We start from the raw sequence: 21,883 nt of genomic DNA on the forward strand, positions 1-21,883 counted from the left end.
CTGTTCTGACACTGTCTACCTGTAAATAGTGTCGGAACCCACAGGTTAGAGGCTCAGTCCTATAAGCCTATCCCTCCTCCCCACCTCCTCACCCCTTGCCACCCACCTCAGATGCCAGTCACAAGTCCAGACTGTCACCTGTGCTTCTGACCAACCCCAATAGATCAGAAGTTCCCATGACCCCCTCCTCGAGCGGCTCACAGAACTCAGGAAACAGTTTACTTACTGGATTTCCAGTTCATTAGAAAAGGGTGTGATACAAAGACAGATACACATCCAGGGAGGAGAGAGGTGTAGGGCGAGGTGTGTGGGGAGGGGCGCAAAGCCCTCCTCCTCGCACCCCCACCTGGTCACCCACCTCAGACTTGGGATTTGGATGGAGGCTTCACCATGCAGGGATCACCAGTCACTAGCTCAGTTTCTGGCCCCTCTCCCCTCTCTGCAGCATGAGAGGTGGGGCTGAAAGCTCCAAGCTTCTCATCATGGCTTGGTCTTTCTGGTGACCAGCCCCCACCCAGAGTCACCTCATCAGAGCAAAAGACACTGCTGTCACCCAAGGAATTCCAGGGGATTTAAGAGCTCTGGGTCAGGAATGGGCATGGGCGGCGGTGGGGGAGGGGGCAGAAACCAATATGTATTTCCATTGTTTCACAGCCCACCCTCTGGTCTCTGACCATGGACCACCCCACAGCAAAATGATGTACAGCTCAGCAGGTGCTGGCATGTTGCAGAATCCCACTCAGTCGATAGTCATTCGTGCAGTCCAGCATCACATCCCATGAAAACTGTCTCCCTGGGCGAGGCCACTCTGGTTGGCAGGCTTCCGTTTGATCTCATCAGGTTGCAAAAATCAGGAGTGGTCTCGGCAAGCACGTGTTTGCACTTTCAGACATCTGGTGTCATTGTACTAAGAGACAACATCTCCTCTTGCTCTGGGTCTCTTTTGCAGTATTACCGTAATATTGGATTTCCCTCATGAAAAATCATACATTCATACGTTTACCCTCAGCTACTATTCTTTGTACTCTTTATTTATACCAAAATGTGTCCACCTTTGGAAGGGACACTAAGTTTAGCCATGGTGCTGGTCTGGCATTACCAGTCTGGCGACTGGTCTACTGAGCCCATTCACAGTTCAGACAGGGTAAGCTCACACAGGTGCAGAGCCCGTGGGTGGTTTTCACCAGCAGGCAGTATTGCTGTGTTCATTGTTAGCCCCAGTGGTGCCAGGTGGGGTGAAGGCACCTCCCGCCCCATCAGGCCCTTAGGAATTCTAACACAAAGGTTTAAAGGCATAGTTGTTACTGAGTCTAGACTTGTTCTGCTCATGGCACAGCAGGTCAATAAATTGGGAGATAAGGTGTTAAGCAAGGAGTAACAACTTTATTTGGAAAGCCAGCAGATCAAGAAGGTGGGGGACTAATGTCCTGGAAAACCATCTTCCCCAAGTCAGAATTCAGGCTTCTTTTATATTAAAAAGGGGAGGGGATGTGGTTGGTTGTTGCAGACTTCTTGGTGTCAGAATCCTTTGTTCTTGCAGCTGTCTACGTGGGTCAGGTCATGGTGTCCCTGTAAACCTCCAAGACAAATCTTATCCTCTGTTCTGCAACTTTTTATCTATATGTGAATACGAAAGTGTTACACCCTTCAAGGTCAGAGCCTTGAGAATGAGCTGTCCTGTGTATTTCAGGCTCTGGGCAACATTCTTTCACAAAAGCTGCTGAACCAGCAAGACTGAGCACAGGAAACAGCACAGAGGCAGAGCCAAAGGACCAGATCTAGTATGGAGTCAGCTCTGTTCTTCCCTCTTACATAATCACAGTTTCTTGCTTAGGAATCATCCCTGTTTGCCACACTTGTGGTTGCAACCCTGGTCCTGTGATCACTCCAAGAGGTAGGAGGGAGACATAAAAACTGAGGTGACACAGGGAAGAAAGAAAAGAAAGTATAGTCATTTTACCTGCAGTCTCTCCTCTTGGCAGGAACCGCATAGTCACGCCAGCATCCTGAGGGTGTGCAACTTCCCCAAAGTTAGAAATCTGAGAGAGAGCAGAGCCCGGCTCTGGCTTGCCTGATCCTTTCCCAGAAAAGCATGTGAAAGCAACTGAGAGCATGTGAAATTTCCTCTCCATTGCACTCATGGCAAAAGCCCTCTTCCCAATATCCAAGGTACTGAGTCACTGTGCTTTGTGATGGCCAGGACGTCTCCTGACACTATGCTAACAGAGGCTCCCTCGTTAGAAAGGGGCAGTTCCTAACGCCTGGAACAGTGTGTCTGGTCCATCAGAGCCGGGGAGGCTCCAGGAACTACTGGTCCGGGACAGACATGGGGGGAGCAGGGAGTGACCAGTGCACCCTTGCTGGTCTGGGGACAGACCTCAGTCGAAGTTGAGAAAGCACAGAGAGGCTGGCAAGGGCCTGACAGCATGACCGCAGAGCACACAGAACCTTCTGTCAGATTCCACCCTTTGAAGTTCTGAAGCCCGACATTAACGGTGGAATGAAGCACCAGAAAGCACCATGTTTGATGATGATTTTCTCAAAAGGGCGTCTGATGAGTAAAGCTCACTCGGATAATTTATATTTACAAGTCAAGAACAAAACAGTGTTGGGAAAATAAAGACAGTCCCCGTGTCAGGGGAGCCCCAGGAACAACCACACAACCCCCCAAAGCCTGATTTTTCCTCAGAGAAGTCAATCTGTGGAGTCGGAGCAAGAGACTCATCTTTGAGGAATGTTACAAAAGCCAGGACGTCAGACAAGAGAAGATGTTTTCTGTTCCTCCGGGGCAAGGAGGTGGGAGGAGAACTTGAAAGTTTCTCCCCAGTTCCTTGTGTAGCCTCCTTCCTTTTGAGTGTCATAATTTAGATCCGCTTAAAAGGATTTATGTGAAAGGAGCTTCTTATACCACAGGGCAGTTTGTCTCTGTGTCTCAGGCCTTTGTAAGCGAACAAAGTAACCACTTGTCCCACACGGGGAGCAGAGAGGGGTTTGGTGTGGGTTTACTGTCCATTCAGGCTCTGTTTTCAGCTGGCGGTAAGTGAGATCTTTAGAACCGCACAGCGGGATCCTTTGCTTGGAGCACGGGGTAGGGGGAGGCCTTTGAAAAACCTATTGAGACGCTGAGAGCTGCTGGGGAGAAACTGTTCTTTTTAGACTTCCTCACGGCCAGTACGGGAAATAAACACACACAGGAAGTCATTTAGCCTCTCCGTGAACTTGGTGTTGACATTTGCTTACCAGAAAGCTCGTTGTGGTACTTGAGAAATGTGAGTATGGGTGTGCGTACACGCGTGTGTGTGCGTGTGTATAGGCACATGTATGTACATGTGTGTAAACATTTTCTAATCCTCCTGTACCACAATGTTTATGATGCGATGCTAAAAATAATAATAGTGGGGGAAAAAAGAATAACACAATAAACAGAGTTATGGATGCCTTTTACAGCACTGTGCTTTTGGGAGTAGGTAGCTAGATATAAGTGATACATTTCTTTTTTTTAAATTGAAGTATTGTTGATTTATAATCTGTTAATTTCTGGTATACAGCATAGTGACTCAGTTATACATTGATATATATGTACACACACACATGTATATGTTCTTTTTCATATTATTTATCATTATAGGTTATTACAAGATACTGAATACAGTTCCCTGTGCTGTACAGTAGGACCTTGTTGTTTATCTGTTTTATGTATAGTAGTGTATATCTGCTAATCTGGAACTCTCAATTTATCCCTTCCCTCCTTTCCCCACTGGTAACCATAATATTTTTTCTATATCTGTGAGTCTGTCCTGTTTTGTAAAGAAGTTCATTTGTGTCATTGTTTTAGGTTCCACCTATAAATGCTGTCTATAGGTGGCATATTTCTAAACCAATCTTGAACCGTCTGCTGCTTGGCCTTTCTCACATGTACCTTGCAGTGTTTTTACACTAGCTGCTTGACCCACGATGTCATCCTTCTGTGTAATGTTTGATTCACACTTTTCATCTTTACTCACATGGTTCTTGCTTTAGAGCCAAAACAGCTTTAAAATCTCCAGGGAACGGTCACTGAATACCTAATGTCAACTGGAAATACTGACTTAAACAGCCAAAGAACAATGAGGGCCTTTCACAGGAGAAAATGAAGGGACGGGTGAAAGGAAAGGACACCATGTCCCCGAAGTAACCATTTGGTTGTTGGGAAGAGGAACCTGCCCCCACGAGGAAGGTGAAGGGGGGAGTCCCTGGGATGGTTCGTGGGATTCCCGTGAAACATGCTAAGGCCTCCAGGGGACCCGAAAGCCCTTGTTTCTCTCTCCATCTGGGCCACGTGGTCACTCAGCCCTGCTGCTTCCTGCACATCTGCTCCTTTCACTTGGTGGAGTCAGTGGCCATTTAATTGCAGTTTCCACTCCAGATCACCTAAGCAGGAAAGAAGGATTTCATATCTGGATCAGGAATACAGGAGCAGGAGTGCCGCCAGGTGTTCGGAGCGACCGGAGCCAAAAACTGTAAAAGTCACCCAGAACCAAAGTGTTCCTCGCACCTCCGTTAAGCATGAGTGTCTCTTGTCTCTTGTCTCCATGACTGTTCAAACTTTCTTTCCCCCACCTCTCCCCCTCACTTTCACTGGGGCTCCCCGCACCTCGCCCAGATGGGCTGTGTTTGTTTTCACATTCATACAACCAAACCTTAGTTCTTACTTTATATCGCTTCTGAGTTCAAGTGCCCAATACAGATTTACAAATCATTGGATGGTGATTTTATAGTTCAGGGGAAGTCATCTAGTCGACTCAGATTGGGTCAGTTGACTAGCTGGTTCCATCAAACTCAGGTTTGGGAGGTCACCTGCAATAACCATATCTATACAGGCATATACTGTGTTCAGCAGGACACTGGGAAGACTAGCTAGGCTGCTAAGCTGGTGAAACGTATCTACTACTATAATACTAAGATTATCATAAGACCCTCTGATCTGTTGGCATATGCAGAATATCCCATGTATTATAATAGTATGGTTATAAAGGACATACATTCTCCTTCAGACTACTAACTTTAGCAGTATTTTTAGGGTACCATGGGATGATACTGAAAATAATTTCAGTGTAAATTTATTGACTGTATTTCAAGAATTATCCTGCAGTTCCTTCCTGATGAGAAGCACATTCACTGATGGAGACTGAGGGACTTTTAAAGGAGACAACATGGTGGGCAGTTTGAGTTGGCTGTTGTGTCATCACTGGCCATTGAACTTGAGTTAACGGTGGTACACTATTACGTGATCATGATATCACCAATAGGGCAAGATGGTGTTATTCCCTCACAGTAAGTCCTGCGCACAGCAGGTTGTACCCGCATCGCACAGCAATTTCATGCTCTTTTGGATCACTGACTGTCTCTCTATAATTATATTAACATATATTTATGGTGGTTCTCTCTTCATTTCTCTTTCAGTTGGAGTATGAGGTTCATTCCTCAGCCTTATTCTTTGGAGATGACAAGTTTTTAATCATATAACCAACCCTAATTCTGCGTTCACTGAACCTTTAATCCATAGCTCTGTCCCTTGACTAGCTGTGTGTCCTTAGGGAAGTTGCATAACCACTGTACGTCCAGGTTTCTTCATCAGTAAAATGTGGATAACAACCCCTCTGTGATTGGATTGTCCTCAGGATTTGGAGAGACAGTACATATAACACACATGGTAGCAGGTGTCATTAAACAGTGCTGTCATGATCCCTGCCCTTGTACTTACTATTCGCCGAGAGGTGGTTGTAGTAGTTGCCTCAGGAGACCAAACCCCACAGACCCACCCCTGGCTCATCTCTGATTTCAGCTGCAAGTGTGATGGACAGTTTTACTCATCAGGCACTGACAGCATCTTACCTGAGTTTACCTGCGTGTCTCTCCACTTTCTGCCCAGGCCCTTCTCTGATGCCGACAGAGCTCGCTCTCCCACGCCCAAACACAGCTTGGAAGTGCTGTGTTCCCTAGAGGGCAGCTCTTACCCAGTAGGGGACAGAGGCCAGTCCACAAGTACTCCAGCCCCTCATCATTCAGTGGGTAATTCTCAGTGGCATTTTGAACCTTTTTCAGAGGTCTCAGCAGAATCCAGTGCTTTTTACTTTAGAGCATATATACACACTTATGCAGACTTTTTTTTTTCTCATTTTCTGACCCAGTCTCACATTTTCTTCCCTCTTGATTTTTGTAACTACTCTCCCCCACCCCTCAAACAAACAACCAACCAATCCTTGCCTTAGAATCTATTTTAGAGAAGATCCAAAGACAGTGGAAAAATAGGGCTGTTGAGAATGTGGATTATGCTGTCCCTTGTATGGATTTGACTCTCAGCTCCTTCCTAGTTCTATTACCCTACATTTTCAAGTTACCTCGTTTCTTTCTGCCTGTTTCCTCACCTATAAAATGCAGATAATAGTAGGAACTACCTCAAAATTTTGTCATGAGTAATGCATGAGCAATCTCAGTGTGAGCATGAGACACTTAGAGCGTGTCTGATGGGTGGCAAATTGCACGTACGTGTCATGTCTTACTATCTCCCTGGAGCACTCATTCAATTGTGTCTCTAAATCTTACAGTGTCGCTTATTCTGTTCTTCCTCATTACATTGTTTTCCTAGTGCAGCCTCCTGCTGCCCCTTTCTTTTTCTTCCTTTTATTTGCTGGTGCGGATGGAGTAGATAGAACAGCAAGTGTTCCCTGGAGCATTGCACTTTCTGGAAGCGTGTAAGAGGGCCCTGCTTTTGTGCTGTGCCCTGCCCCCTGATCTGTTGGCAGACACCAGATGCTGCTGCCAGCTCTTGGTTAGTCAGAGTCTCTTTGTCCAGACTCTTTGCTCTTCTCTCTGGCTGCCTGCCTTTTGGCTGTGAGATGTTCCCTGGCATTGCTCTCAGAGGGCATGCCAAGGAGGGAAAAGCTAGCAGGACGCAGATTAGCCAATTATGGGGTATAGAAAATTAGGATTTGGGGATCATTGTGATTCAATTTTCTGAGCCATCTCTATCCTCCATTACCATGGAAAATTCAGAACCAGCCTTTTTCAATGGCCATGTATTTTTTTTTTATTGAGATCTAAATGAGAGATAATCAAATACACAGATCTCAAGGGTTCTACTGGATGAGTTTTGGCAGATACATGTGTTCATGTGATGACCTTCTAAAACAAGATGGCAAGCCTTTCCATCACCCTGGAAAATTACCTTAGTCCCCCCCTTTCTTATCAAGTCTCCAATCCCCCAGCATCCACTCTTATTTCTGTTGCTGCATATGTTTTCCTTAACTTGGACTTCACATACGTGAAATCACATGTACTTTTCTTCCATTTTTCATCTTTTCTTTGACATGATCTTGAGATTCATCCATGTACTTGTGTGTATCACAATTTTGTCCTTTTTTAATCCCTAGGAAGTATTATCTATTATATGAATATACTCCCCCTTTTTTTCAGAATCCATTTACTGTTGATAGACTTGAGTAAATTCCATTTGGAGGCTATTTCAAATGCAGCTGCCACTGGTCACTCTTGTAAAAGCAACTTTGTGTAAAAATCTTTTCTTTGGAGTAAACAGCTGGGTGTAGAATTGCTCAGCCTTAAATAGAAGTATGTTTCATTTTATAAGAAACTACCATGCAGTAGCTATGTCCTTTTACCCTGCCACTGACAACTTATGGAAGCCCCAGTCATCCAAAACCTCACTAACTATTTAGAGTCTGTTGTGTCAGTTTCATTCCTGTTAGTTTCAGCTATTCTAGTGGGTATGGACTAGTACCTTATTGTAGCTTTATTTTTACATTTTTCTGATGGTTAATGATTGTGAGCACCTTTCACCATGCTCACCCACTGTCCCAGTATCTGTTATTGTGCACTGTCCTTTCAGGCCCTTAATGGCAGCTTAGTCAAGCCAGTTGGACCAGTATTTTTGAGGTCCTGCTCTGTTACTCAGAGGGAAAATGTGAGTGTCTGGGGTTCCCTGGCAGATGCAGAGACAGTCAGGGAGCCCTCCACGTAGTGGCAGACGCTGTGCGTGACTTGCCCATGCCTTCTTGGCGCTTACTTTCCCAGAGCATGTCAACAATGTCCTGGAGCTCTATGTGTGAGAACTTTCTTTTGGCCTATGTGTAGGGCAGGCCAGAAATGCCGGGGGATTAATGTTTCCAGGAGCAGCTGTCAGGCAATGATGAATGGGAGCTGGAGGCTAAATGCGCCAGCTTCTTGGCACTTTGGGTAACTCTGAAGCATGTTTTACTGTCTCCCAGGGCCCCTTGGTGGAACTGAGCCTTAATTCTCTACAGTAATGACTTCTTTAATGATGCAGACTTCTTGGCTCCTCCTTTCTCTGTCACATTTCTCATTCCCTTTCTGATTTTCTTTCTGATCATGTTGAAAATTAACCACTTGCACTCAAGTTCTTGCATTGCCATCCTCTTCTGGGGAAGCACAACTGAGGCACATATCCCCAAAGAGGCATCTTGGGACGTAAGAACTGTGTGTAAGACTAAGAGATGTGATGAGACTTGATGAAGTTATGACCTTGACTTCCTGGGTAGCCACGCAAATGAAAGGACCAGATGAATATGGCAGAAGATCAGTAATGTTGGTGCCTAGTAGAAACAAAAGTCCCTGTAGCCTGGTGACTGAGGGTTGGCATAGATGTTCCAGGAAAGGTAGTCTGGTAGGGTCACTGAAATGTGAGCTGAGAGGAAGGGAAGACACTCTAAGAAGGAAGGTGGGTTGTAACAACAGCATGGTCATACAAATCGTATTTGGAGTTAGAAAAACCTGGAGCTTGAGGTTACTTTCTCTGTAAGGGAAGGAGGCTCGCGTTAGAATCTCAGATGAAAAACTAGGAAGTTTGGACTTTGTCTCATGCACCATGGAAAGCCATTGAGCATTTTTTTTTCCAGCAGGGAGTAACATAGTAAAGCAAGTTTCTAGAAAAAAATAATCTAGTGTCCTTGTGGAGAGGCAGTCAAGACTTAAGGTAAGAGGTTCTTGATGTAGTTTTAGTGTCTCTAATATAAACTGATAAAACCTTAAAAATGCCCAGTGCTAATGGCAACGGGAAGGGCAACATTAATTCAAGAATTACTGAAAAATTCAATAAAATTTGGTGATACTGATAATGGAAGTTGGAAAACAGATCAGTGAGTCCAAGTTGTTCTAAGACTTCAAGGCTGTTAGTTTCAAGGTACTGCCAGAATGAGCATTAACAGAATAAAGAAATTAGAAAAGGTAACATTTAGAGTAAAACAGTTAATTCATTTGATTTTATATACAATAATTTCAGCTTTGGTTCCCTTGGTGGCAATTAGTAGATTAATCATAACCTCTCAATCCAGCAGATATTTTAAGATCTGGGAGTGGAATTTAGGGGAGAGTTGGCAATGTTAAGCTATATCTGAGAATCATCGTTTTTAGAAGGAGTACTGAAAGCTTTGACCAGCTGTGTAATCACAAAGGAGGAAAGTTAAAAGAGTGAAGGACAAAGCTGAGAATTCTTCCCTGGCAAGACCTCATTTAGGGCAACGAGAAAGGAAGCAAGGGTGTGAGACAAGAAGGTCCAGCCAAGAGGGACGTGGAGTCAAGGAGAAAATGAAGGCAGTGATGAGGGGATGAACGTGGTTAGAGGCTTCGCAGGTCAAGCTGTTAGAGGCTCCAAGCAGAGGGAACACTGTTCGGAGCCACAGATAAGGCAGCATATGGGCTTGAACATACGAGGCTCTCAGCCAGTTGGGGAGCTGAAATTTACGTGGAACAATACAAACCCACGTGTTGGAACCACAGTGTGAGAGCTGTGTGAGAGCAGGAAGGCCAGGGGTCAGCAAAAGCCACAGGCCTCAGGAATGGCACCAAGCACAGGTGTAACATGGCCACGAGCTTGCAGAAGAAGGAGAGAAAGGGCTGTGCAGGGGGAGGGCCTCATGAATGAAACCCCTGAGTGGAGACTGATGCTGCTTGGGGACGTAATTAAACTACGAGGTGAGGCTTTTTACAAGCTTCCTTATACATACACTGCCTGCTTCTCCAAGAACTTAAAACTGCCTGAGCTAATCTAAATGTGAAAACAGGTAAAATACCTAAACATGTCTGGTCTTGAAGGAGCTACCTGTAGAATCAACTGAGCTAGTGAGAGTGATGACTTTTAATGATCATAGATGCAGGGCAGAAACCAAGATGCTTTCAGGGCCAAAGGTAGTTTTGTGGGTGGGTTCTATTAGTCTTTGAAGTGACTGTACATGTGGTAAAAAACAGGGAATTTTTTTTATGTGTATAAATACAGAGCATCTGTACTTAGAACCAGGCACAAATATCCTAATGTTTCAGAAGCCCACCGCTGCTGCTCCAGCACAGGCGTGTTCTAGGAGGTGTGCAGTAATGGTCTCTGGCTTTGCGCTGCTGCTCCCGTGCCTCTCACTGAATGTTGAACCCTTGGGTAGCACATGTGCTCAGGGCAATGATGGTGATGAGCGTGGAGACAGATAGTCAAATAAATTTGTCCACCGTAACAAGGTTAATTGGTTCTCCAACTTTTAGTTTAAATATTTTAAATTGTTTATAAGTAAATCACTGAATTAAATGTTCCTTTCCCTTGCCAAATAATTTGAGGCTCTTGTGAGAGAAACAGTTCTGACTCGTGCCTTTGGATTGCTGAGGTTTTTACTTTCTCTTGGTTATTTTAAATGCCCAAGAAACTGTCTTTAGAAAAGTCAGTCCTCTAAGTATCTAATGGCATAAGAATGCAGCCCAATGGGGAAATACAATCTTGGATAAAAGTTTCTTCCCCACTAGGTTTCCTGAATATAATGGCAATGAGATTAGCACATTTCCCAGTGATTGAGTTGGCATGCACCCATAGATTTATAAATAGAATTTATTGTGAAAGTTACTGTGCTACTTGGGTAAGTAGCTATTGCAATTTGATGATAGAAAGTGTTCTCTGAAAAGAAACCATTATACGCCTTATATGCCATGGCCCTCTGGGGGCAAAGAAGGACAGAAGATACAAGTGAGTTTTGTTTTCAGTTCATTCTACCCTATTTACAATTATGAACAACTAGATATATTTAACATTTGGCAAATTGATTGATATTTTCCTGTTCCTCTAGTTTAAATTCATTGGGCCAGTTCGGGGTAAATGATGATTTCAAATCCTTCATCCTTTTGCTGTTGTTAGGTAGTGGAATGGTGACATGTGGGAACATGTCGAGACTTCTGCTGATGTCTCCTGGAAGAGAGCAATAAAATTTGGAATCTTGGAATTTGGAGACTATTTAGAGTCAGGAACCAATCTGTGCCTTGATCCAACCCTTGTAAACTAAGATACTTGTTTACTGCATTCAGATAAACCTAATGCTGAATTTCAAAGGTGAACCTTACGATGAAAGGATATTTAGGTAATTGAAAATATCACCACTAAAGCGTGTCTTCTTTCTGAAGGACGATGTGATCTGTTATAATTAGAAAAAAAAAAAAACAAACAGTTTTCAGTAAGATACATTTCAGTGAGACGTTGTGCTTTGGGATCCAGTCAAAATTCTAACAGTGAGAAAACACTTCTATCCTAATCAGAACCATATTGTGTGCCTCCTCGTAAGAAATCAGCCCTTTCTTTTAACCAGCCAAGTCCTGGGTCCTAATCATACATGAGGATGCAGGCTACCATTTATAGCTGACTTGGGGTTTCTACAGAGCTGTCTTTACATTGCATTTCTTTCTTCTTGATAGTCTAGCTCCACAGGGAGAGCCTATCACCCTAGTAAGTCGCGAGTGACCATGAGCCCTGGCTTCAGCTCCCAGTGGAATGGCAGCCAACCAGCCTGGAATACATACTCCTTTCCAAGAGCAAGTTTGCACTATCAGTCCCATGCCAGCTATACCTACTGTACGGGACACCCTGCTGTAAGTACCTCATTTTTCTGTATTTAGTCAATTGGATACTTTACTCAGGCACATTCTGAGTCTAGAGATGGTATCTCTCTGTTGACTGGGCAATTTTTCCAATGTTATAATGCTTCTTAAAGCACGAATATGCTAGCTCTTGAGCAAGAGAGATGAGCAATGGAGAATGTCTTATGTGTTTCAGTGACATGCTTGGATGATCTTAGCTGAAAATTGATGTTTTATCTGAAGTCATTTCTAGCGTAGTAGGCTGCCAGAACTTTCCGAATGGTGTGGTGAGGAGGCTGAATGTATGTGTGTCTCTGGTTTTATTTTCTGGCTTCCTCCTGGCTGTTGCTTATGAATTTAGTTGGTAGCTCTTGCACAGGGATAGGGTAATTTTCAAAGTGCCACAGAAGAGGCAATGGAGCCTCTCACTTTCATCGCTGGCCCTGTTGATATGGTTAAACTGATGTCAACACGTGATATAAATTCATTAGTAGGGTATTTTCCAGTCATTGCTACACAGAACTCTGAGGTTGTGTAGATGACTCAAAGGGCAAGAGGAAAAAACGTTTAGTGGGGAGAAATAAGCTCATGGGACCTAAGAACCTTTTAGAACAGGATTATCTGTTTCTGCTGTTGTTGTCTGTGTCTTCATCCACTTCTAATACACTAAGATTTTTGTTGTTGTAAATTACACTTGAACACTTGGGGAGAAAACATGATGAGTATTTGATTAGTAAGACATCTCTTGACTGCTAAAAATACAAACACAAAACTGGGTAATGAGAAGGTGGCTACTTGAGTTGTCTGGTCAGCCAAGTCCTCACTAAGAGGCCAGGTTTCATCTGAGATCTGAATAAAAGAAGAGCCATGACTAGGCAGAGATCAGAAGGAAGAGCAGCAGAGGAAACAGAGTTAGGAAACTGAAGCAGGACTGAGCTGGAATGTTCTCCATCCAGAGAGACAACCAGTTTGTCTGGAGCTGGGTCTTGGAAGGACAGAGGGAGGTAAGGTCAGAAAAGTAGGCGGAGGCCAGGGTGTGCAGCACTTTGTAATCCAGGGGAAGGATTTGTATTTAAATACAATGGGAAGCCACTGGAGTGTTTTAAGCAAGAAGACTAAATGACGGATTATCTGGGGACTTACTCTGGCTGCTGGGTGAAGAATTTCCGATAGAGTAACAAGAAGCAAATTAGGGAGCCAAATGGCAATAATATTACATATACACCTAAATGCACACCTGCCTCTGTGCACGTGCGTGGGGTTACTTCTGCAGAATGAGGTTGACATTCAGCAGTAGGAGGATGATTCCTTTCTTATACAGCCCTTGATCTGTTTGATGTTCAAAATGCATGCAACTTGTATCCATAATAATAAAAGACAAGTTGTACATATTTTATGTAATTTATTTTTAGTAACTAGTTCCATACTGAAAATGTCTCATTAGCTTTTCCCCTTCAGTCATGACATCAGGCCAGATGACAACAAATGATAATTTAATGAAATGTCTCAATTCCTATTCTTATTGGTCTCAAGGCTGTCTATAAGTAGCTGACACTGACCGAGCACTTAATGTTTCTCAAGTTCTGTACACCTTTACGTGTATTATATACGTATATCTCTTCAAAATAGCCTTAGGAGGTAGGTATTATTATTATTACTATCACCATTTTAAAGATTGGTGAAATAAAGCTCAGAAAAATAAACATTTTGCCCAGAGTTACACAGCTAGTAGTGGGCGTGGGATTCGAACACTGGCCGCCTAGTCTCCAGCCAGCATTCTTGTCCATTGTATTCTATGTATTATGTTCCTTGCCGTTGCATCCTGTGTCTTTTATTTTCGTGTTGAGAACATTTACATGATTGTACCTCAGAGAGAACTCTTTGTATCTTGTAATTTAAATGTGCAGGTTACTCCTTCGGGAAGTATTTATATTTATAAGATATTTGATTTTAGGTCTGGGGGTTGGAATGGAGAATATGTGCTATTCTGTCTGGAAAAACCTCAGGGATAATTACAGGATGTCTGGCCATTTTGTTGGGGGTGTGTGCTTTAAAACCCAGACACTGATACTTCCTTTTGTGACACCACTGAGAGTAAAGTGAGTCAAGGGTGGAAAGTAGAAGCAGAAAATTAGAAAGGACTTGAAACACAGCCATGTGGGCTGCACTTCTGGTTTCAAGGATACTCCAAGAATCACTCTGCTTGACACTCTGCCATTGTTTCAATGTTTAAAATTTTCTCTCACATTTTCTCCCATGCCTGATCCAACGGCGTTTAACTCTTGACTCCAGGATGAGTGACCATTTACCTCTCCTACTGCCTTACAAAAAGGATGATATAATCTCATAGCAAACCAGAGGTTCGGTCTGGGGAGACTTGGAGAGCTGGGTCATGATGACAACACACAAAAATGTTGACACTCTTAGAACTTTTGCTTGGGTCCCTCTGGCAAGCCAAAAATACTAGAGAAAGATTTTGGGCTCCAAAACTGTGGGAGTCACTGCATTATAAGATCCACGGAGGTCTTGTGGTTCAAACCACAGAAACGGAATTCTTGTCTGAATAGGTTGCCAGTGATTTTCTTGAGTCATATAATTCAGGAGCCTTTAATGAAGCTATAAATGTTCTGCCTGCCTGGTGAGATTCTGGCCTCTTTCTTTCCCCCCAAGTTACTGGTTGGATTGAAGATTTCCAGCTCTTTAGTTTCCTGGGGTTACTAGGGGGTCAGCCAATGTGATGTTTGTGGGGTCAGTGGATGTGACTCAGAGGGCTCCCTCTTGCTTCCATTCCCCTGCTCCTGAGGAACCCTGACACCCCACGGGTGCCTGGTCAGTTACCTTGATGTTAGCAGCCCATAGAAACCTCTGCATACAGTCAAGCCTCTCCCTGACCAGGTAAGGCTTTTCTCAGAGCTCTGTTGTATACCAGTGTATCTGTTTCCTGTGGCTGCCACAGCAGGTCACCCTGAACTTGGGGGCTTAAAATAGCACACATTTATTCTCTCACAGTTCCTGAGGTTAGAAGTCCGACATATGTTTCCCTGAACTGAAATCACATGTTGGCTGGACTTGCGCTCCCTCAAAAGCCTCCAGGGGAGAATCTATTCCTTGCCTTTTCCAGCTTGTAGCACGACAGTCCTTGCAAGTCCCTGGGCTTGCGGGCCCTTCTTTCATCTCTAAGGCCAGCCTCCCAGCATCTTCAAATCTGTTTCTGCTTCATCTTCTCTCTCTCTAGAAGAGAAGATGCTTCTCTCTTGTAAGGATACTTGTGATTGCATTTAAGGGCCCACCCAGATAACCCAGGACAATCTCCCCAGCCGAAGATCCTTAAGGGCATCTGCCAAGCTCCTTTGTCATACGAAGTGCCAGTTCCCGGGCTAGGAGAGGAACACCTGGGCGGGCTATTTTTCAGCGACCGCAGTAATGCTGCCCAGTGACTCAGTGGCTCATTCTGAGGACTCATTCTGAGCCACTGGGTAATTATTCAGAGCTTCCTGAAACTGATTAGACTGCTCACCGAAGGAGGTAATATGAGAGCGTCTCTCTGAGGGCTGGAGGGCGGAAATGGATATCCTGTGCCGATTCAAAACGATTGACACTCCCAGATAGAAGTTTGAGTTTTTTGAACCCACTGTTTTTCCACTTACACAATGAGATGATTACTACTCCAATATACATATATCTTAAACGAAAATGAGAAGACAAGGTGATGAGAACTCTGCTAATATTTAACCTGTTCCACTAGTAAAAGAAATCATGCCAGTGAACAAACCACATCCAGACGTTTAGGGTGGCCTCTTCAGCTTGGGGCAGAAAGTGGCAGACAGTAATACTCAAAATATTCATGTAATATGCTAATATAGTTGATAAGTGCAATATTAAATATACCGTAGTCTTTTTCATTGTCTAAGGAAGTTAGAGATGCGTCAGGTAAGCCTCTGACCTCATATTGTGTTGGTGATACGTTTCATGTGCAAAACTGTTCTGATTCTTTCCAAATCGCATCTTGACTGGGGTGCTGGTCTGGATCGCTCACTTGATGCTCGTGTCAGCAGCTGAATGAGAGGCCTGGGTTTCCTTTGTGACTTGACACTGGGAACCACATCAAATTCCCATGAACCGGGTGGCCTTTCAGTGACTGGGGACCATCATAAAAGTGCTCACCACAGAGGGAAGGGATTCCGCGGGCTGCCGAGATCCCTGCCTCTGCTGCCCACGTGGCCCCTTCTCTTCCCACGCCAGGAGCACACTTACCATCTGGGGGATCCTGGGCAGATGGAGAGGTGAGGAGGGGAGGTGGGGGGAGAGAGAAAGGAGATGGAGATGGTCTGATCCTCACTGTTGGCTCAGGAGGCTGGGCATTATTTTCTCTTTCCCCAGTGACAGAGCACAGGCAAGCCTCTGTGTCCCCTTGGGGCTAATCAGGAGACGGCTCATGCCAGCCCCGAGGCAGAGACCAGGTAGAACCCCGCTAGCAAAGCAGACGCAGCAGGAAGAGCTGAAGAAGAAAAGGGATAAAGAAAATCAAATTATAGCGGTGCGCTCGGAGCTTGAGGCTGCCTGGAGACCATGCAGGCTTCTGCTAGGGCCCCGTCTGTCTTTGCAGACAGAAGAGTAAACAGGCAGGGGAGGAAAAGTGGGCCGCTTGGTGCTGGATTTCTCGTTCTTAACAGATTCTGCAAGGAAGAGGGTGGAGACCACAGCACTGTCTTGCTAGAGGACTCTTTCTTCTCGCCATTGCATGGATTTCCAGGACATTGCCTCTCTAGAAACTTGTCTGCCAAGCACAGGGACAGTTGCTTTCCACTGGGAGTCAAGTTGTCAAATGAGGGTTTCACACACCTGCCAGTGGGGACGCTATCCCACAATGAACCATTTATTTGCTGCCGATGTCCAGGGCACGCGGTAGCCTTACTAGTTGCTTCCTGGACTCGGACCTGCTTCTCCCCAGGGGCAGGGACAGGCGTTTCTTTGGGAGGTTTATAGAAGGCATTAGAGGAGGTTGCACGCCTCCCTTCTCCCACGTAAGGACTTTTATGCTTCAAGGCGAATCACCAACTTTGGAAATAAATAGAACATGGTGGAAGTGATGTGGCGTGACTTCCAGATCCAGTGCCTCCCTCTGAAACACATTCTCTCCCTCTCTGCCCCAACACCCAGGCCGCAGAGATGTCCTGGGCTTGCTTATTTGCAGTTTCTGAATTGAAACATAAATGCAATTTAAATTACTGATTCCTTTTACTGGTTATCCCAGTTACTGTTATTCTATTTACTAACGTGTTTGAAAGTTTTTTTTTTTAATACTTTAACAACTGATACGGCTAGACACTAGCGTAACAAAGGATCTGCACAAACTTTGGGGGCTACGGGAAACATTTCCAGGAGGACTGAAGATGGACAGTTTTCAGTGAAGTCAAGACCAGAGCTTCAGCTTCCATGAATTTTCTTTCGTAAACTGACTTGCTCTACAAGTTGCTAGTATTCCAGTGGCTAGAATCACCTTGTATCCTGATTTCCCTCATTTATGCTTATTTTGTAGAGTTGTTATTAATAGGGTCCCCTTTTGCTCTCAAAAATGATTAAGTTTAGAAGATACATTGTATGGTCTCCCTACCGCAGTCTTTTACAGAAGAAAGCATATTCCTTGCACATAAATCCTACTTTGGTCTATTGCTGCAGGGTGTAAAACCTTCCCAGGGGAGCTCCAACAAAGGAGGCGCCTCACGTAGTGACAAATCAGGCACCATAAGCCAGCGGGGCTTCCGATCCTTCCCGGCCGTGCAGGCATCTCTGTACTGAGAGAGGAGGGCAGGGTATCATGGCCTGAAACTTACGTCCCTGCAGTTATTTAAACTCACGGTGAAACTTGTAGAGAACTTAAAAGTGGGAAAGAGGGATGTAATTTTTCCAAATTCTTCTAGGGACCCATGAACAGAGTTTGAGGAAAACACTACTCAATGGTCATTTTTCCCAAACTTCTTTTTTTTCCTCACATCTTTCCACCGGGATAGTGGCTGCTCACGGCTCAGGACTCAGCCCCAAACCTTGCCCAGCTGCTCTCAAGGCCAAGAGATGGCCTGTCTCTAAGATCTGTGTCTCTTTCACTTACAGCCCTCCTAAGGCTGTCAGTCTCCCTACACTCATACCATCTCCTAAAGACTAAATTACACGAAACAGATAATAATGGCATGGTTACCATCATTGAGGTTAGGGTAAGGCACTCGATCAGTTAGGATAACAGAATATTCCAACCGGCAGTGATTATCTGTCTGGACGCAGGGATACCCATTTCTGTCTGCCCATGCGGCTGCAATAATGCGTCCATCCCACACGCCTTTACGCCGTGTGACACAGCGCTCTCTCACCACGACGTGGGGTCTCAACGCGCTCTTCCTGAATCTGGCCTTTGGGGCCCGTGTCTGCCTGACAGAACGTGGTGAAGGTGATGCTACGTGACTTCTGGGTCCTCTCTCCCCCTTCAGCCCAGAGAGGTCTGCCCAGCTGGGAAGGAGAAGGCCATGCAGCTCTTAACTGGCTCTCTTGAAAAGCTTGGTTTCTGAAGGCTCTCTCCTGGGGCACTCGCTGTCTAAACTGAATCACTGTGCTGTGAGGAGATCCACGGCCCCTGGAGAGGCACATGTAGGTCAGTGGTCTCAGTTGAGCTCAGTTCCCGGGTCTTCTCAGCCCACACGCCCAATGTGGGCGAAGAGGCCTCCAGGTTTCTTCCGTTACTGTCTGAGCCACTCCCAGGGTATTTGTGGAAGGTCTTCCCATCTAAAGCCACAGACCTGAGAGAGCAGAGAGCAAGCGCTCTCAGCGTGCCCACACACCTGTAAGCGTAGCACAGCGGCTGGGGATTTAAGTCCCCGAGCCCTGGATGGCTTGTTGCTCACATTAGCAGCCAGAACGACAGATGTGTCCCCGATTGGTGCCACAGTTGGTCAGCAACACCCGAGACGTAAGTGAGCTCTTTCTTTTCGTCTCTGCTGCGCTCGGCGTGCTGCGGTGAATCCCTTCCCAGGTATGAGATGATTGATACCCACAACTCCAAGTGCTTCATTTAATGTAACAGCACCTCAAGAATGAGGGGGTGCTTTGCGGTTTTGTCGAGGAGAAGAATCTGCCCCAGAATTCCTGTCTTAGACTTTCCCTTTATCTCATTGACCAGAACTGCTTTTTATGCTCAGCTTCAAACTAACAAGAGGCGAAAGCAAGTAGACTTCCCAATATTAGTCTAAACCTCGCACATTTAAATCACCTGTGGATCTTTTCTTTTTTAAAAAAAACTAATCCCAAGCTTAACTTCCAAACAATGAAAGCAGAGCTTACCCATGTGACTGTAAGATATCAGAGTTGAGAATCACTGTTTGATTGAATCACTGTTGAGATATACTTGAGAATCACTGTTACTTTTGTTTTAATATTACATGGTTCTACTTTATATAAAGTGTTATCCCTAATTTTCTTTTTTCCCCAGTTTTATTATGTAGAATTATTGTAGTTCGACTGCACATACACATTATATTGCATGTAAATACATGTAAACAGTATACTGCACATTTTTTTAGTTTTCACATATGTACTAATTATTGTTTCTAAGAACAGATTAGATCTTTAGCTTTTTAAACTTACATAGTTATCAAAGAAATAAAGCCAACTACAAAATAAGAATCAACAGAATGTGGTAATCCAATCATAAAGGACAGTCACATGTGCTTGCACATATTCAAGAAATCAAAATCGTAATTAGTTCATTTGTGTCCTTATTATTATTATTATTTCTTAGATTCTTCATATGGCATATGTATTTTTCTTTCTCTTTCCGGCCCACTTTACTTAGAATGACAGCCTTCAGGTCCATCCATGTTGCTGCAAATGGCATGATTTTATCCTTTTTTATGGCAGAGTATTGTTGCATTGTATAGGTGTACCATGTTTTCTTGTTTGATTATTGAGATATTGTAGTTGAGAATCACTGTTTGATTGTTGAGCTGTCATAGTTGAGAATCACTGTTTGAATCACTGTTTGATTGTTGAGATTCCATAGTTGAGAATCACTGGATTAGAACCTCGCCACTTAAAATGTGGTCTGTGAACCACTGGCATCAGTGCCACTCGGGAACTTTAGTCTCAGCCTCCGAGATAAGGATCTCTAATTTATCCAGATCCCTAGTTTATTTGTATGCACATTAAAGTTTGAAAAGCATTTGTTTAAACAAATATAATTTCTCCCCCCAGGGCTGGGCACATTATCCCCGAGGGCCAAAGTCAAGGTTCTGTTGTCCAGAAAAAGAGAAATGTCTACTGGGAAAGCCATCAACAGTGTCTACTACAGGTGCCCAGACCCGGCGTGCCCTGAGGCATCTCCCAAGAAGATTAAGTCTCCTAAGATTAAATCACATACTAAAAGCCAATTCCTGCCTTTATCACAATATATAAAACCAAGCTTAAGTATGTCACAATATATAAAATCAACTGTGCTGCTTCTGCTTCAGTGTGTGGCTGGTCCGTCCCTGCTCATTAAGTCTCCAGGATCTTATTGTCCTAAACTCTCCTCCTCTTTTGGCATCATCCTTGAGGGGCTAAGGTTTGTGTCACTTAAGCGTGCTTACTTCCTGAATATACAGAGCAGCTGAGTACCCACCTTTTGACCTCTCAACTCTCTTAAACTTTGGATGAGGTCATGTCTTCATCCAACAGATATTAACCGAGCACATGCTATGAGCTGGACGTTGTGCTGGGGACTTCACTAAATGAAGGCAGAATGGTGGTACAAAGCAGTATGACCGGAGAGACGTTTGCCACTTTACCGCGTTGTATTTTTATCACAAAAGCAATTGAATTATATTCATGTCACCTGCAAATTGGTATTTTTGTGGCTATTTGTACCTACCCTAAAAAAATCGCAGCCCTAACCGTGCTAAAAACAAATGGATTTGTCTGGGTTTGTGGCCTGAAATCTTTTCATTTTGGTATTTTAAAGTTAGAAGAGATTTTCAAAACTCTTTTACCAGTGTTATCTTGTCCGACCCATTACCTGTTAAATATTTTTTAGCTCAGTCAATAGAAATTAAACAAAACAAAACACAGCAAAGTATTTATTCATTTACGACTGCACAGGTTTTTCAACAGGCATTGCAGATTCAGAAATCTAACCTCCATTCCATAGAAGAGGCTTTCAGTGAAAGTATTTTTAAACGTTAATGACAGAATGATACGACAGCATAAATAAAACCCAGGAAACGACCCAGTTCAGAAGAAGAGGGAACATTTGGGAGGATCCTCGGGTGCCTCACCCCTCCTGGTGATACTCCACGTCTGAAGCTGGGTGATGGGGACACGGGTATTTGAATATATGGTTGATACTTTCTCATATTTAGAAAATATTTCTTAAAACCTAAAACCTCAGTACTTGCCTTTTTTCAGTTCTACAGTGGCACATAAAACAGGATTACCACTCTAAAGCGTAATGATCACATCTGAGAGCTTTCACAAGCCAGTATACTTGGCCGCCGTTCTGAGCAGGGACAGTGCAGCCAATCACCAATTCTGAGCAGCCTGGATGCCGGTACTTAATCTGGCAGAAGCGCACTCCAGTGACAGCAATGACTTGAATTCTTTTGGTTCTCATGGCAACACTAGTAATGAAAGTTCTTGAAGGCATCTGCAGAAAAGAAGGAAAAAATAGGGACTCAACAAATTTCACCCCAAACCACGCTGGTAAAACATTTAAGAAAACGTAACTGATTTTTTTTGTGTGTATGTGCTCCTGGATTGATAGTTGGCATATATGATAATATAGATCTGAAGCTCACAACCTTCTGCTTCTTAAATTGAGATGATGCATTTCTCACATCTCCCAGAATGTGTTTGCTGTCGAAGCCTGAGGGTGAGCGTGATTGGCTTGGTGTGATCCCACATTTGGACCTCAGGTTCATTTTGGAAGGTAGTAGACTGGAGGCTAGTAACTCTTATTTTGGGATTGCAT

The 21,883-nt window shown here is 44.2% G+C and overlaps 1 protein-coding gene across 8 annotated transcripts in view; it reads left to right on the forward strand.

Moving 5' to 3' along the window:
* Nucleotides 1-21,883, forward strand: part of RBMS3 (RNA binding motif single stranded interacting protein 3) — a 921,458-nt gene that overhangs the window by 206,464 nt on the left and 693,111 nt on the right. For all 8 annotated transcript variants that reach the window (XM_031686913.2, XM_072940905.1, XM_072940906.1 and 5 more), the window contains exon 3: nucleotides 11,734-11,907. In XM_031686913.2, coding sequence (XP_031542773.2) covers nucleotides 11,734-11,907 — 174 coding nt within the window. The remainder of the gene's footprint in view (nucleotides 1-11,733; nucleotides 11,908-21,883) is intronic.

Source organism: Vicugna pacos, chromosome 17 (genome assembly GCF_048564905.1).
Source record: "Vicugna pacos chromosome 17, VicPac4, whole genome shotgun sequence".
NCBI lineage: Eukaryota > Metazoa > Chordata > Mammalia > Artiodactyla > Camelidae > Vicugna > Vicugna pacos.